Source organism: Ursus arctos, unplaced genomic scaffold (assembly GCF_023065955.2).
Source record: "Ursus arctos isolate Adak ecotype North America unplaced genomic scaffold, UrsArc2.0 scaffold_5, whole genome shotgun sequence".
NCBI lineage: Eukaryota > Metazoa > Chordata > Mammalia > Carnivora > Ursidae > Ursus > Ursus arctos.
Genome location: NW_026623067.1, coordinates 49,127,503 through 49,141,202, shown reverse-complemented (window position 1 = coordinate 49,141,202; position 13,700 = coordinate 49,127,503). Strand labels below are relative to the sequence as shown.

Genomic DNA, 13,700 nt, shown 5'->3' with positions numbered 1-13,700 from the left:
TGTTTTGCAACTATCAAAAGGAATGAAGTACTGTTACATGCTATAACATGGTTGAACCTTGAAAACATTATTCTAAGTGAAAGAAGCCAGACACAAAATGTTTTGTATATTCCATTTATATGAAATGTTCAGAACAGGCAAATCTATGACAGTGATTAGTGTTTTCCAGGGGCTGAAGAATGTAGAGAATGGGGAGTGACTGCTATTTGGTATGGGGATTTCTTTTTGGAGTGACAGAAATATTCTGGAATTAGATAGTGGTGATGGGCATAACTTAATGACTATACTAAAAATTGCTGAATTGTACACTTCAAAAACGACAATCTCATTTAAAAAAAGAAGACGAAGAAGAAAAAGAACCAAATTGGACTCCAGGAGTTAAAAAAGTGCAGTATCGCAAATGGAAATTTCACTGAATGGGATTAGGAACAGATTAGACACTGCAGAAGAAAAGATCAGTGAACTTGAATATGCAGCAATAACAGCTAGCCTAAAGAAAGCACAGACAGAACAAAGTCCAGAAAAAAACACAATAACGTGCATCAAACACAGCTCCAGTGACATATAGGACAATATCAGGTAGTCTAACATACACATAATTGGAATCCCGGTGGAGACCCCTAAAAACTAGCTCATGTATTTCTCTATTTAACCACATCCCCATCATTCTTGGAGCACTTTCTTACTTTCTGTCAGGAAAAGCTGTTCTTGTTCTTTCTTTCTCCAGCCCTGGAATCAGGCATTTTTTCAAGGATTCTTGGTTCCTTTGAGTGGAGACCCATATATAGAAGCCAAGATTTAGTGCTTGTTGTGTTCACTGTTATTGGAAGTATTGTTTGCAGATAGAATTCTCTAACAGCACTACATGAGTATCCCTGCCTTTTGATTTCTGAACTTGCACCAACAGTACTATTTGGGAGGAGAAGTGGTTAAATCGTCAGCATGGAGAGTAATGTAACAGACAACCGTGTGTGCACCACCCTAACTTAACATATATTTTTTGTAATGTTGCAAGACATCCATGTCTTTCTCTATATCTAGAAGCTGAACTGCTAGGCTTTTTGGTATTTACATCTTTACTAGTTCAGGCAAATTGCTTTCCAGAGTTGTTGCAACAATTTATACATGCATTCGAAGTATATTTCTGTTTGACCATTTTTTTTTTTTACCAATACTTGGTTTCATCGGCTTTTAAATTTTTTTTAATTGGGAAAATTTTTTATTACTAAGCATCAAATGCACTTTACATTGATAACTGCAGTACTGAAATTGTGACATTTTAAATATTTTTCTCAAAAAAGGTTAGTGATTTTCTTTTTCCTAGGAAACCTGGAAATCCAACTGTAAACATTATTGCGCCAGTCTAGGCCACTATGGTATAGTTCATGCTAATCTCAGCAGGTGTTCACATTTCCTGTCTATAGTAAGTACATTGTGAACTTCTTGTATCATTGAATTTTAGCAAAATTTCCATGAGATAATTTAAAGGAATGTCAAATTTTTGAAGTGTAAACTCATAAAACTACACTTTTTTGCTTCAAGTGCATCAACTTGAGAATACAAGCAATTTTTCTTTCCTAATCCCTTGGAAAACTATTTTGACAATAAGTCTTATGTCTTCTTAGCTGTGACTAGGTTGCTGGTTTGTTTGTTTGTTTTTAAGATTTATTTTTTATTTTACAAAGAGACTGAGAGAGTGAGAACATGAGTGGGAGGTGCAGAGGGAGAGGGAGAGGGAGAGAGAATCCCAAGCAGACTCTTTGCTGAGTGCAGAGCCAGACATGGGGATTGATCCTACAACCCAGAGATCAGGACCTGAGCCAACACCAGGAGCCGGATGCTTAACTTACTGTGCCACTAGGCACTCCTGACTGCTTTGTTTTTAAGAAAGATTATCAGGTCTGTGGTTAGTTTCCCATAGTTGATAAAAATCTATCAAAAACATCTTAATATAATTTGCAAGGAAAGAACTTGTTTTTCAAGGGCTGCAGGAACAGGAAAGAAATAGCACTTCTTATTTGTAAAGCACGGACACCTAGAGCTAGTCATACTGCAGGTAAATCCAACATAATATTCAAAAGTTCTATAAAAATGAACAAAAGATACATGTTTATTTCCATTGCTCTGATAGCCAAATTTTAGATCCTCGTGAGAGTTGTACTGTAGCAGTTTCCTGGTCCAATTTCAGAGTTCAAAGTCCCTTTTGGCCTAATGATGTCCACATGCTAGATAGATTCAGTTCAAAAAATGGAAATCAGGGCGAAGACTGTATAACAAAGTACAAGGATATGCTACTAGAAATTGCCATCCTTCCATGGCTAATGCAGAAATAAAAATTTTGGATGCAGAAAAACTACACCATTCAATAATTCCAGCAGTGATAATGATTCCTACCATTCCTTACAAAGAAAATATCACCATAAAGCTGGAAAGTAGGATTATGGGAAGAAGACAATATCTTGCCACATAACTGAATGAAACACCTGTCATACTCATTAAGTTAATAAACAAAACATTCCTAGACATCCACTTGCACTGATCCCATATACATAGCCAAACTGGATTTTGCTAGCCGGTAACAATGTGGCTCCAAAGGCAAGGCAAAAAACCATTGGTCCAGCCACATCAGTCTCATGCATGATGCTGCCATCTGTTACTTCTAATGGATGTAACACTGTTCGTGGTTTTTGCCAGATGTGGTCAAAATTGATACCTAATTCTTCTCATAAAGGTGGCTCATCCTCAAAGTTGTTTCCGTAGAATGGCCCCTGTGTTGGAGTGTACACCTGAGTTGGCTGAAAATCAGCCCAGTGTATGGCTCTTGTGGCTGCATCATGTCTGAAGGGACAAATCGGCCTTGCTGTGAGTAATCCTAGCCAGCATCCTATTTGCTGTAGGGTCCTCCACTTCCTCCATCATCAGAGGACCACTGTGACTGGTCATCAATGCTGTGACGTGTCTGTTAGAAATCCGTGTTTATGTTATCCAAGTCTGACATTGCACATGATCAAACATGGTAGCAGCATCAACAGCTCCAGCAACCCCCCAAAACCCCCATACATGGCTTAAGACTCTGAACTGGCCCTGTTGCTCCATGTCACAAGGTCAGAACACCACTGGGCCTTTTTTTTTTTTTTTAAGATTTTATTTATTCATTTGACAGAGACAGCCAGCGAGAGAGGGAACACAAGCAGGGGGGAGTGGGAGAGGAAGAAGCAGGCTTCTAGCGGAGGAGCCTGATGTGGGGCTCCATCCCAGAACGCCGGGATCACGCCCTGAGCCGAAGGCAGACACTTAATGACTGCGCCACCCAGGCGCAGTCTGGGTGTGTAAATTTTTAAATTTTGCAGTCTGATGTGTGTAAAAAATAATCTTGTTGCTGTTTATTGGTCATATGGATTTCTTCTTGGGTGAAATATTTTTTCTGTCCTTTATTTTTTTCTTTTGATTTTTTTTTTTTTTAGTCATTCTAAAAATATATTTTAGATACTTATTCTTTATACCTTGTATCTTACAAATATTATTTCCTAGTGTGTGGCTTCTTTTTTGGTTTTAATCAAAAGGTAAAAAATTTTATGTTTTATTTTGGTCAGATTAATTTACTTGTGTGTCTTTAAGAAATCTTTCTTTCGCAGAGAGATTCTGTAATTCTAAGATTTTTAAGTTTTGCTTTTCTCATGTTTAGGTCTCTAATTTCTCTTGATTCATTTAATTTATTTTAAAATTGACTATATTAAGATATAATTAACATACATAAAATTAAGACGCAACCAATTTTTCTTTGGAGACAGAGCATGTGTGCACATGCGTACCCATGAGCCAGGGAGGGCAGGGGCTGGGGGAAGGGGCAGAGGGAGAGAGAGAATCTCAAGCAGGCTCTGTGCTCAGTGTGGAATCGACACTGGGCTCCTTCTCATGACCCTGAGATCACGACCTGAGCCGAAACCAAGAGTCAGATGCTTAACCAACTGAGCCACCCAGGTGCCCCAGTATGCACCCATTTTAAGTACAGTTCAGTGAGTTTTGATGAGTATTTATTAGTGTAATTAACATTACAATTAATATAACAGACCATTTCCATTACTCCCGAAGTTTCTTTTTTTTTTTCTTTTCTTTTTTTTTTTTTTTTCACTCCTGAAGGTTCTCTTTTGCTCTCTTTTATTCAGTACCCAAACCCATCACTGGCACCAGACAACTAGAAATAGAAGCTTTCTATCCTATAGATTAGGTTTTCTGTTTAAGAGTTTCATACAAGTGGAATTATACAGTATGTGCTTTCTATCTGGCTTTTGCTCAACACAGTACTTTTGAGATTTCATTCATGTTGCCGGTACAGGTAGCTGTTACATTGTTTTGCTGAGTATTCTATTGCGTGGGTTTAAGACAAACCAGTTATCTATTCACTTGTTGAGGAACATGTGGATTGTATCCAGTCTTGGATAAGGCTCTAGGAACATATATCTTAACTTCTTTTGTGTAAATAGCTAGGAGTGAAATTGTTGAGTCATGTGATAAATGTATGTTGACTTTCATTATGAAAACAAGCTGTTTTCCAAACTAGTTGTGTCATTTTACATTCCCACCAGTGGTGCATGGGAGTTTCAGTAGCTCTACATCCTTGTTAACATTTGACACTGTCAGTACTTTGTTTTAGCTCACCTAGTGGGTATGTGGTGGTATATTTTTGTAGTTTTTAGCTGCATTTTTCTGATGGCTAGTAATGTTAAGCATCTTTTCATTTGCCCAATGGCTGTTCTATATCTTTTTTTGTGAAGTGTCAGTTGAAATATTCTGGTTTTTATTGGCTTGTTTATTCTCTTATTATTGAGTTGTAAGAGTTACTTGTATTTTCAGCATGTAAGTCCTTTGTTAGATTATGTATTATAAATATTTTCTCCCAGATTGTGGTTTTCTTTTTCCTTTTCTTAACAATGTCTTTGAAAAAGCAGAAGCTTTTTGTTTTGATGAAGTCCCTTTTATCATTTTCTTTTATGGTTCATGCTTTTTTGTCTCAAGAAACCTTTGCCTACATTTAAATACTATATTACTTCACATATAATGTTACCACCTTACCGTAATATCTTTCTATGTTCTCTCCCTTGCCCTTTGTGATATTGCTGTCATATGTTTTTGTCTGACATGTATTTTATAGCATCTGTTATAAACCATACTGTATGTTATTTTTTCTTTAGCCACAGGTGATTTTCTTTTAAAGAAATTAAGGAATAAAAACAAGTTTTATTTATTCATATATTAATCTTTTCTGGTAATCTTCATTCCTTTATGCAGATCCAGGTTTCCATCTGGTATCACTTTCATTCTGCTTGAAAAATGTCCTTTGACATTTTTTGTGGCATAAGTCTCTTGGCAGCAGATTCTCTCAGCTTTTTGGGGGAGAGGGAATTCTGAAAAGTCTTTGTTCAGACTTAGTTCTGAAAAGTATTTTCAATGGATATAGAATTCTAAGTTAATGGTTTTCTTCTTTTAGCACTTTGAAGATGTCTTCTGGCTTGAATAGTTTCTGATGAAAAGTCTGTGGTCATTACTTACTTTTGTTCCTGTCTTTGTAATGTATCTTTTTTCCTCTGAGTGCTTTTGAGAATTTCTTTATCTCTGATTTTTAGGAATTTAATTATAATATGCTTCTGAGAGGTTTTTGTGTTTATCGCCCTTTGATTCAGTGAATTTCTTTCCTCTGTTGATTTATAGATTTCACCAAATTTGGGAAGTTTTTAGCCATTATTTCTTCAATTATTTTTTCTGTGACTCCTTCCATTTTTCTAATGACACGTATTTTAGGTCACTTGATACTTTCCCTCAGGTTGCTGCAGCTCTTCATTTCTTTCCCCTACTTTTTATTTTGTCTTCTTTGCTTCTGTTTTGGCTAGTTCATTTTACTGTCTATTTAAGTTTTCTTTTTTCTCTTTTGAAGTGTTCATCTGCTGTGGGTCTTATCTAGTGAGTGTTTCTTTTGAGGATTAACATCTTTTATCTCTAGAAGTTCCATTTGGTTCTCTTTTATATCTTCCATTTCTCTCCTTCTTGTATTTATATATTTTTAAAAATATGAGCATATAGAATACCTTTTGTAACATACTTCTCTCTAAATCCTTCATCTCAGTTATTTCCTGGGCTATTTTTATGATTTTCTACTGATTCTTTTTCTCCTGATGGGTCACACTTTTCTGCTTCTTGGCTTGTCTAGTAATTTTGATTGAACAAAATCTTTTTCATTGTTGAGTGTCTGAACTTTGTTGTCTTCCTTTGAAGACGGTGAGCTTTGTTCTGTTAGGCAGTTAATTTAACTGAATTTGATTCATTTGCATCTTATTTTTAAAGCTGTTTTTAGGGCCCTACTAGACTAACCTTTAATGAATGGGATTTTGGTCCTACTATTGAAGCATAACCCTACTGGGCTTTCTATGCAATGCCTTCTGTGATCAGCAGGATTGTCTATTATGTGAACTCTGGGAACCATTCAGCTTAAAGCTCATGGGTTGTTTTTTGTATGACTTCATAGAGTTTTGCCTTAATCATGTATGTGCATTTCAGTTTTCATCAGAGTCTCAGGGGATTTCTCTGCAGCTTTATGGAACCCTTTTCCTGTTTAGCTCCCCGCAGATGGAACTCTGCTTTACAAGGTCCAGCTGACCCAACCTCCATGAACTCTGGTCTGTCTCTTCCCTCTGCTTGAGATCTCATCTCTGATCCATGTTTGGAATGTACCGGTAGGCAGAACGTGGGGAAATTGTAGAACTTATTTGTTTTGTTTCCTTTTCTCAGGGATTGTGGTCCTGTCTTATTGCCCCATGTATAGAAAAAGTTTTCTAGTTGTTTGTGGAGGGGGAGTTAGTCTGGTCCTTGCTATTCCATGTTGGTTGGAGTCAGAATTTCCTGTATTTTTAATAAGGTAGACACTGTCGTTTAAATCTTTTTCCTGCCATACAGTTATCAGATTATTCCAAACACCACTTTGGAACAGACCATTCTTTCTTCACTGATTTGTGATGACATTTCTGTGATATATTAGGTTCCCATGCATACGTAGGCCCCTTTCTGGACTTTCAGCTTTGTCCTGTTGGTCTTTTGTGTATTCTTAAGGTAGCATCAAACTACAGCTTTGTAACAAATCTTGCTTTCATGGTCAGGTGAGTCCCTACACCTAATTCTTGCGTTTTATGGACATTGGATAACTCCTTTTATTTTTTTTATCTATTTAAATTATTTCATTGGAGTAAGAACTTTTTACCTATTTAAATGAACTTTGTATCTATTTGAATTATTTGACTGGAGTAAGAAATGAAAGCAGGTCAGCTGTTGTAGTTCATCCTTGAAATCTTGTGTTCACCCACATAGTTGCTATATCAGTTATATCTATATCAGACAAAATGCTGTTAAAATGTAAGCCTTTTGCCTGAAGAACAACTTTCACCTAGGTTTTAAAACAGTAGCGTTTTACATTATACATTAATAGGCAATTCTAGCAAAGACTTTTATAATCTCTAGATAAACAAGGAGCCAGCTATCAAATGGCTGTCAAATGTTGTGATAGATTGCTTTCTCATTAATGGCAACAAAGGCATCCACATTCTTTCCTCTAAAAAGTCAAGAAAATGTTAATAAAAGTTGTTACAAGAACTTCTAATATTATCAGACATTGTTCTTTGTACCTAATAATAATGTGGACGTGAGATTTTTTTCTAGTGCCTCGAAGAGTCATAATTGTGGGAGTCTTTCTGAATTATGCATGGAGAAATTGTATGTGCGGATGATGTTTACATATGTTTATATTTTTTTCCAGCCTATGTAATATCGTTATGCAACCATTGAAGCAGTTAGGCTTGAGGAGGGCATTGTTAGATGATTCATTACTCAGTAATACAGCTATGTTGGGACATTGTGGAATTTTACTTATTCTCTCATTATAGAGGCCCAGAGCCAAATTCACATCTGTAAAACTACTGCACAATTAATTTCTTAACTGGCTTTTTTTTTTTTTTGAGATTTTATTTATTTATTTGACAGAGGGAGAGAGAGAGAGCACAAGCAGGGGGAGAAGCAGGCTCCCTGCAGAGCAAGGAGCCCAACACAAGACTCGATCCCAGGACCCTGGGATCATGACCTGAGCTGAAGGCAGATGCTTAACCGACTAAGCCACCCAGGCGTCCCTTAACTGACTTTTGAAGAAAATCTAACCAGAGTTGCATCTGATTCGCATCGTATTTTCCACCCTGATATTAGTTTTAATGCTTTAATGCGGCAGTAGTAATGGTAGTAGTAGCAGCAGCCATCATCAGTGCTCTTAGAACTTTCAAATCACCTCGGCTTCCCTTGATAGACCATGGGCCCCCATCACAGTACAATGATTTGGTTTTACAACTGTCCACAACAATTTACTGCTGGTTAATGGGGATTCGTGAAGGTTAAGTGAGTTGTCCAAGCATATACAATCAGTGGGAACTGGGACTAACGCCAGATATTCTAGCTCCGTTCCTAGCAAAGGATAGGTCGTTGTCATTCCTTCATTCCTATGTTCACTCATTCATTCATTCATACATGCAGCAAAGAAAATGTTTATAAAGCTCCTATGATCTACCAGGTGCTCTTTTAGCTGTTGGAGGTTTATCGATAAATAAAACTGACAAGAATCCCTGACCACCACGTGGAGCTTACATTTCAGGAAGGCAGAGGGGAGATCATGGTAGATAACAAAAAAGTAAATTCCATAGTATATTAGGAGGTGATAATGTACAATTAGAAAAAAAGAGAGCAGGTGGGGGAATTGGGAGTACCAGATTTTATACATTTTGGGAGGCAGAAACAAATTAATTTTTCTATTTTTATCTGAAAATGATATCAAAATGACAGATTTTGTTCTAAAACTGCGTTTGCCTGGAACAATGTTCTGCTCCTTCCCTCCCTCCCCACTCCACCCCAAGAAGCAATGCTGTAAAGGATGGCTAAGTCACGAAGTCAACTTCAGAAGAATATACTCAATTCATAATGTATTTTAGCTGTAGTTAAAGTCTAATCATATTGTTAACCAGTCCCTACAGTGTTTTTTTTCTTTCTTTGGTAAAATGCATTCCACGCTCCAGGGGTGGGGTTTGTCAGGATTCTCATCTTATCTTGGGACTCTTCAAGCTTTGGACTAAGCAACTCTCCCTCCTTCTACTTTGTCCAGTGTTGTGCAGCAGGGCAGGGGTGGGGGGGTTAGCCGTGGCTGCTTCCCTCATTCAAGCTCTTGATGGTGCTTCCTCCACTGCCTGAGGCTAGGCCCTTGTTTTGGGAGCTGAGGGATTTAAGGAAGGAAGGAATCAGTAGCATAGCTTCTCTTACAGGAGGTGGGAAATCAACAATTGGAATGGATTGCTGGGATTAATGGCAGAAGGGAGGAAAGGGGAGTCCCTGGTTTCACAGGGGGCCAATGAGTTACTGGGATGTTTGTGAGTCAGGGGTGGTCCCCTAGGGACATAGGTTTGTGTCAATAAATTCTGGAGATGGGTTTACCTACACCTTCTCACCTGATTTTCATAAAACCTGAAATTGCGGCCAACTCCTTGGTTTGACTTTTTCCATATAATCAACTGGAAGTTTAGAATATAGTTAGACTTTTTTTTTTTTAATATTTGATGGATGTAACTTTTATGTGTTAGATTAACCGTATCCCAATAAAGAAATTGGAAAATTAAAAAAGTTGTTGATTACTTTATAACCCTGATGTACTCTTGATTTTTTTTAAATGTTCCATCTTACCACTTTATTTTTATAATGTTTATTATTGTGATTTTCTTCACTAATATTGTCCTGGAATATTAACTGTCCTGTCGCATAACTTGAAAATTTACCTGGAATATGTCCTGTCGCATAACTTGAAAATTTACCACTTTTAATAGCCATGTAATATTCTATTGACAAATAGGTGTTTGAATGTTTACCTGTACACCTTATACTTTACCAGAAAAAAGGGCTTGCTGAAAGAAATGCATTATGCTTTCAATTGGCTTGCTGTCTCTTTCATAAAACAATATATATACATGAAACACAACAAGATAAGGGGAAATCCGATTGCCCAAAGGTGTTTATAATTTGGAATAAAGAAGGGATTTGTGGGCTGATGTGCTAGAAAGCTTCATGGAAAACGTAGAAAGCCTTGTGGAGAAGGAGATCTGGAAATTAATTAGTTCTTACCAGCTCCGGTGCTGCTGCTTCTTCCAGACCATCATCCTGCCCCTCACCCTCCTCCTTCCGTGGTGCCCTCGCCACCTGTTCCCTAGAGAGCTGCCAGAGTAAGAAGTAATTCAGGCTAACTGACTCCCCTGCCCAGAACCCTCCCCTGGTTTCTCAGGTCACTCATGATAAGACCCAAGTCCTTAACAATAGCCTACAAGGTTCTGCGTGGTCTGGCTCTTGCCTTCCCTGTAATGGCATTTCCTACTTGAAGGCTCTTATACACTCGTCTCTCTTCACACTGGCCTCACTGCTGTTCCTCACACACTCCAGACGTACTCCCACGTCACAATCTCCGTAATCGCTGTTTCCTCTGCCTTGAAGATGCGTCTCAGATTTTTCCCTGGCTTACTCTCATTTCCTTAGGATCTCTGCTCAAATTTCACCTCCTTTGAGAGAGACCTTTCCCGAAAAACCAGGCAACATGGTTTCTGACCACATCCCATCACTCCCCAGCTCCTTTCCTTTATTTCTCTCCATAGCATTTTTTCCACCTGACATATTTATGTATCTCTTTATTTATGCTCCATGAGATCAGTTAAGGATTTTGTTTTATTTCCCACTGTATGTCCTCTTCCAAAATAGTTCCTGGAATATAGACAAGGCTTACTAAATATTCGTTGGATAAATGAATGAATGAATACATGGTCATAACCATTTTTTCTCCCCATAGGTTTGTTTATGCAGAATTGAAAGGTCTAGTGATGATAATCAGCAGCAATATTTTCAGTGAACATCTAGGATTGAACTGGGTGTGGTTTTTGGTTTTTTTTTTTTTTTAGAGTGCATTTTTTTTTTTTTTTAGTTTCATAGGTAGAATTTAGTGATTGAACTGTTGCATACAACACCCAGTGCTCATTCAATCAAGTGCCCTCCTTAATACCCATCACCCAGCTACCCCTTCCCACCACTCCCCCTGCCCTCCAGCAACCCTCAGTTTGTTTCCTATAGTTAAGAGTCTCTTATGGTTTGTCTCCCTCTCTGTTTTAATCTTATTTTTTCTTCCCTTCCCCTATGATCCTCTGTTTTGTTTCTTAAATTCCACATATGAGTGTCATCATATGTTAGTTTTCTTTCTTTGACTGACTTATTTCGCTTAGCATATTACCCTCTAATTCTATCCACGTTGTTGCAAATGGCAAGATTTCATTCTTTTGATGGCTGAGTAACATTCCATTGTGTATATACATATCACGTCTTCTTTATCCATTTATCTGTCGATGGACATCTGCACTCTTTCCATAGTTTGTCTGTTGTGGACATTGCTGCTATAAACATGGGGGTGCAGGTGCCCCTTTGAATCATTATGTTTGTATCCTTCGAATAAATACCTAGTTGAACTAGGTGTATTAAACCTCCCTCCTGCCTCCTTTTCCCTCCCATGCACACCCACTGAGTTCATGATCAAACCCAAGCTCCTTAGTCTAGCATTCAAGGCCTTCCAAGGTCTCATCTGTGTTGACCTTTCCAGGTCCACTTCTCTGCCACGCCCTCACCTTCACGGCCCATGCTGCCGTCCTAAGGAGTGACTTACAATTCCCCTCATGTGCCCCTTGCAGATGTCTCTTGCAGCATCTCTCACATTTTGCTCTTGTTTTTAATGGGTGTCTCCTCACAGCACATAAGCTCTTTAGAGTAGGGGACCTGGCATATTTTCATATTTTCAGGACTTGGCACAGTCCCTGGCATATCATAAATGGTCAGAAAATACTTACAGAACCCCAAAGATGGTTTTGCCTCCAAGACAGAGATTAGTGGGAACTTGAAAGAGGTTTGATGTGGAACAAATAAATTGATGAAAGCAGTTTCATCTCATTAGAGGGTTTAGATGTGGTTGTGTCTGGGGACAAATGGGATTGAAGAGAGCACAATACTAGAAAATTTTAATTTTTAGCACAGTATTAGAATACTCTAATTCTGTTGGAATACTCTAGTTTGGGTGAGGAGAGATGGCATATAAAATGATTGAATCAGTACACTCAGAAAAAACAGCTTACAAGAGAAGAAGGGTTATTTGACGTGTGTTGTTTGGAAACAAGTGCAACCATCTGGCAGTGGTTTGACTGTAGGCCTATCAGCCCTCTGAGTCAGCCTGTAAGAGTCATGCCAGATAGTGACCCTGCTCGTCCTGCGGACATAATACAAGGGGGAGAATTCACGGCAGTAGTGGTGCATTCGTGTCCTTGCTCATGTTGTCTTGGTCCTAGTAACTATGAGTGTTGAGGAGTAGGTTAGACTTAACCTGATTTTAGTTCAGTGGGAAAGAAGGCTGTGAAAATCTGGTTATGTCTGGCAAGGGTGTGAGGGAGGGAAATGGCTGTATTTGTTCTAGATGTTTGTCATCCCTAGTTGATGGTTTGTATTTTCTGTGCTGATTCAGTGGATCTATAATCAGTTGGCCCAGCACAGTTGAATATGTGGACATGTTTTATATAATTTTAATAAAAATATCTATTTTGAAAAATGTAAGCATAATTGAGTCAAGGAGGCTATTGGTTTTGAAAGATTAAAACTTTTTTTTCTTTTTTTTTTTTTTTTTTTTTTTTTTTTTTTTTATTAATAATGATTTTTTATTATATTATGTTAGTCACCATACAGTACATCCCCGAAAACTTTTTTTTCTTAATAGGTTTGTTACAGAAAGAGAAAATGGCTATTGAAGCTTTTCAGATATGCTGCCTCCTCCTGCCACCAGAAAATAGGAGAAAGTTACAGCTCTTGATGAGGATGATGACAAGGATCTGCCTAAATAAGGAGATGCCACCCCTGTGTGATGGCTTTGGGACCCGAACACTGGTAGGTTGATCTCTAACATCTAACTTGACTTGAATTTTTGGAATACGGTTCAACTGAGTAAGTTTACTAGCTTGGCAACCCAAGAAAGGCGCCAAGACAGGCTTGCTCAAAGAGCCATGGCTTGGAAACTGTTCAGGTGGGATTATACTTCCATGTTGGTGTCTTAAAGAACATAATGGAAAGCGAAGAGTGAGTAGGGATAGAGTCTGAGTGTAGAGGTGTCTGCTGTCTCCTGCCTCCTGTCAACATAAAGAGAAGAAGGGTGAACAGTAAGGAGAAGGGTTCTCTCAAGAAAAGGACATACTTTCCTCCGGGACAGAGTTGCGAAGCATTTGTTACTCTAACAAGTAGGAGAGGGGCAGCACATATAATGGGCTAAAGAGGAAAGAAGTAAAACATAGAGTTGGACTAGACAGCCTGGGGGAGACAGAGAATTTGTTCTCTTGGGGTATGATCTAAGGGTCTATGAGTGAGGATATTTCTTTTTTTTTTTTTAATAATAATTTTTTATTATGTTACGTTTGTCACCATACAGTATATCCTTAGGTTTTGATGTAGTGTTCCATGATTCATTATTTGCGTATAACACCCAGTGCACCATGCAATACGTGCCCTCCTTACTACCCATCACTGGCCTATCCCAATCCCCCACCCCCCTCCCTCTGAAGCCTTCA

General features: G+C 38.2%; 1 protein-coding gene and 1 pseudogene across 1 annotated transcript in view; one reads left to right on the top strand and one right to left on the bottom strand.

The window, feature by feature from the left end:
- Positions 1–13,700, top strand: part of DEPDC1B (DEP domain containing 1B) — an 82,482-nt gene that overhangs the window by 55,953 nt on the left and 12,829 nt on the right. Inside the window, exon 8 of the mRNA XM_026498930.4 lies at positions 12,860–13,026. Coding sequence (XP_026354715.2) covers positions 12,860–13,026 — 167 coding nt within the window. The remainder of the gene's footprint in view (positions 1–12,859; positions 13,027–13,700) is intronic.
- Positions 2,241–2,998, bottom strand: LOC113255311 (protein YIPF5-like; annotated as a pseudogene).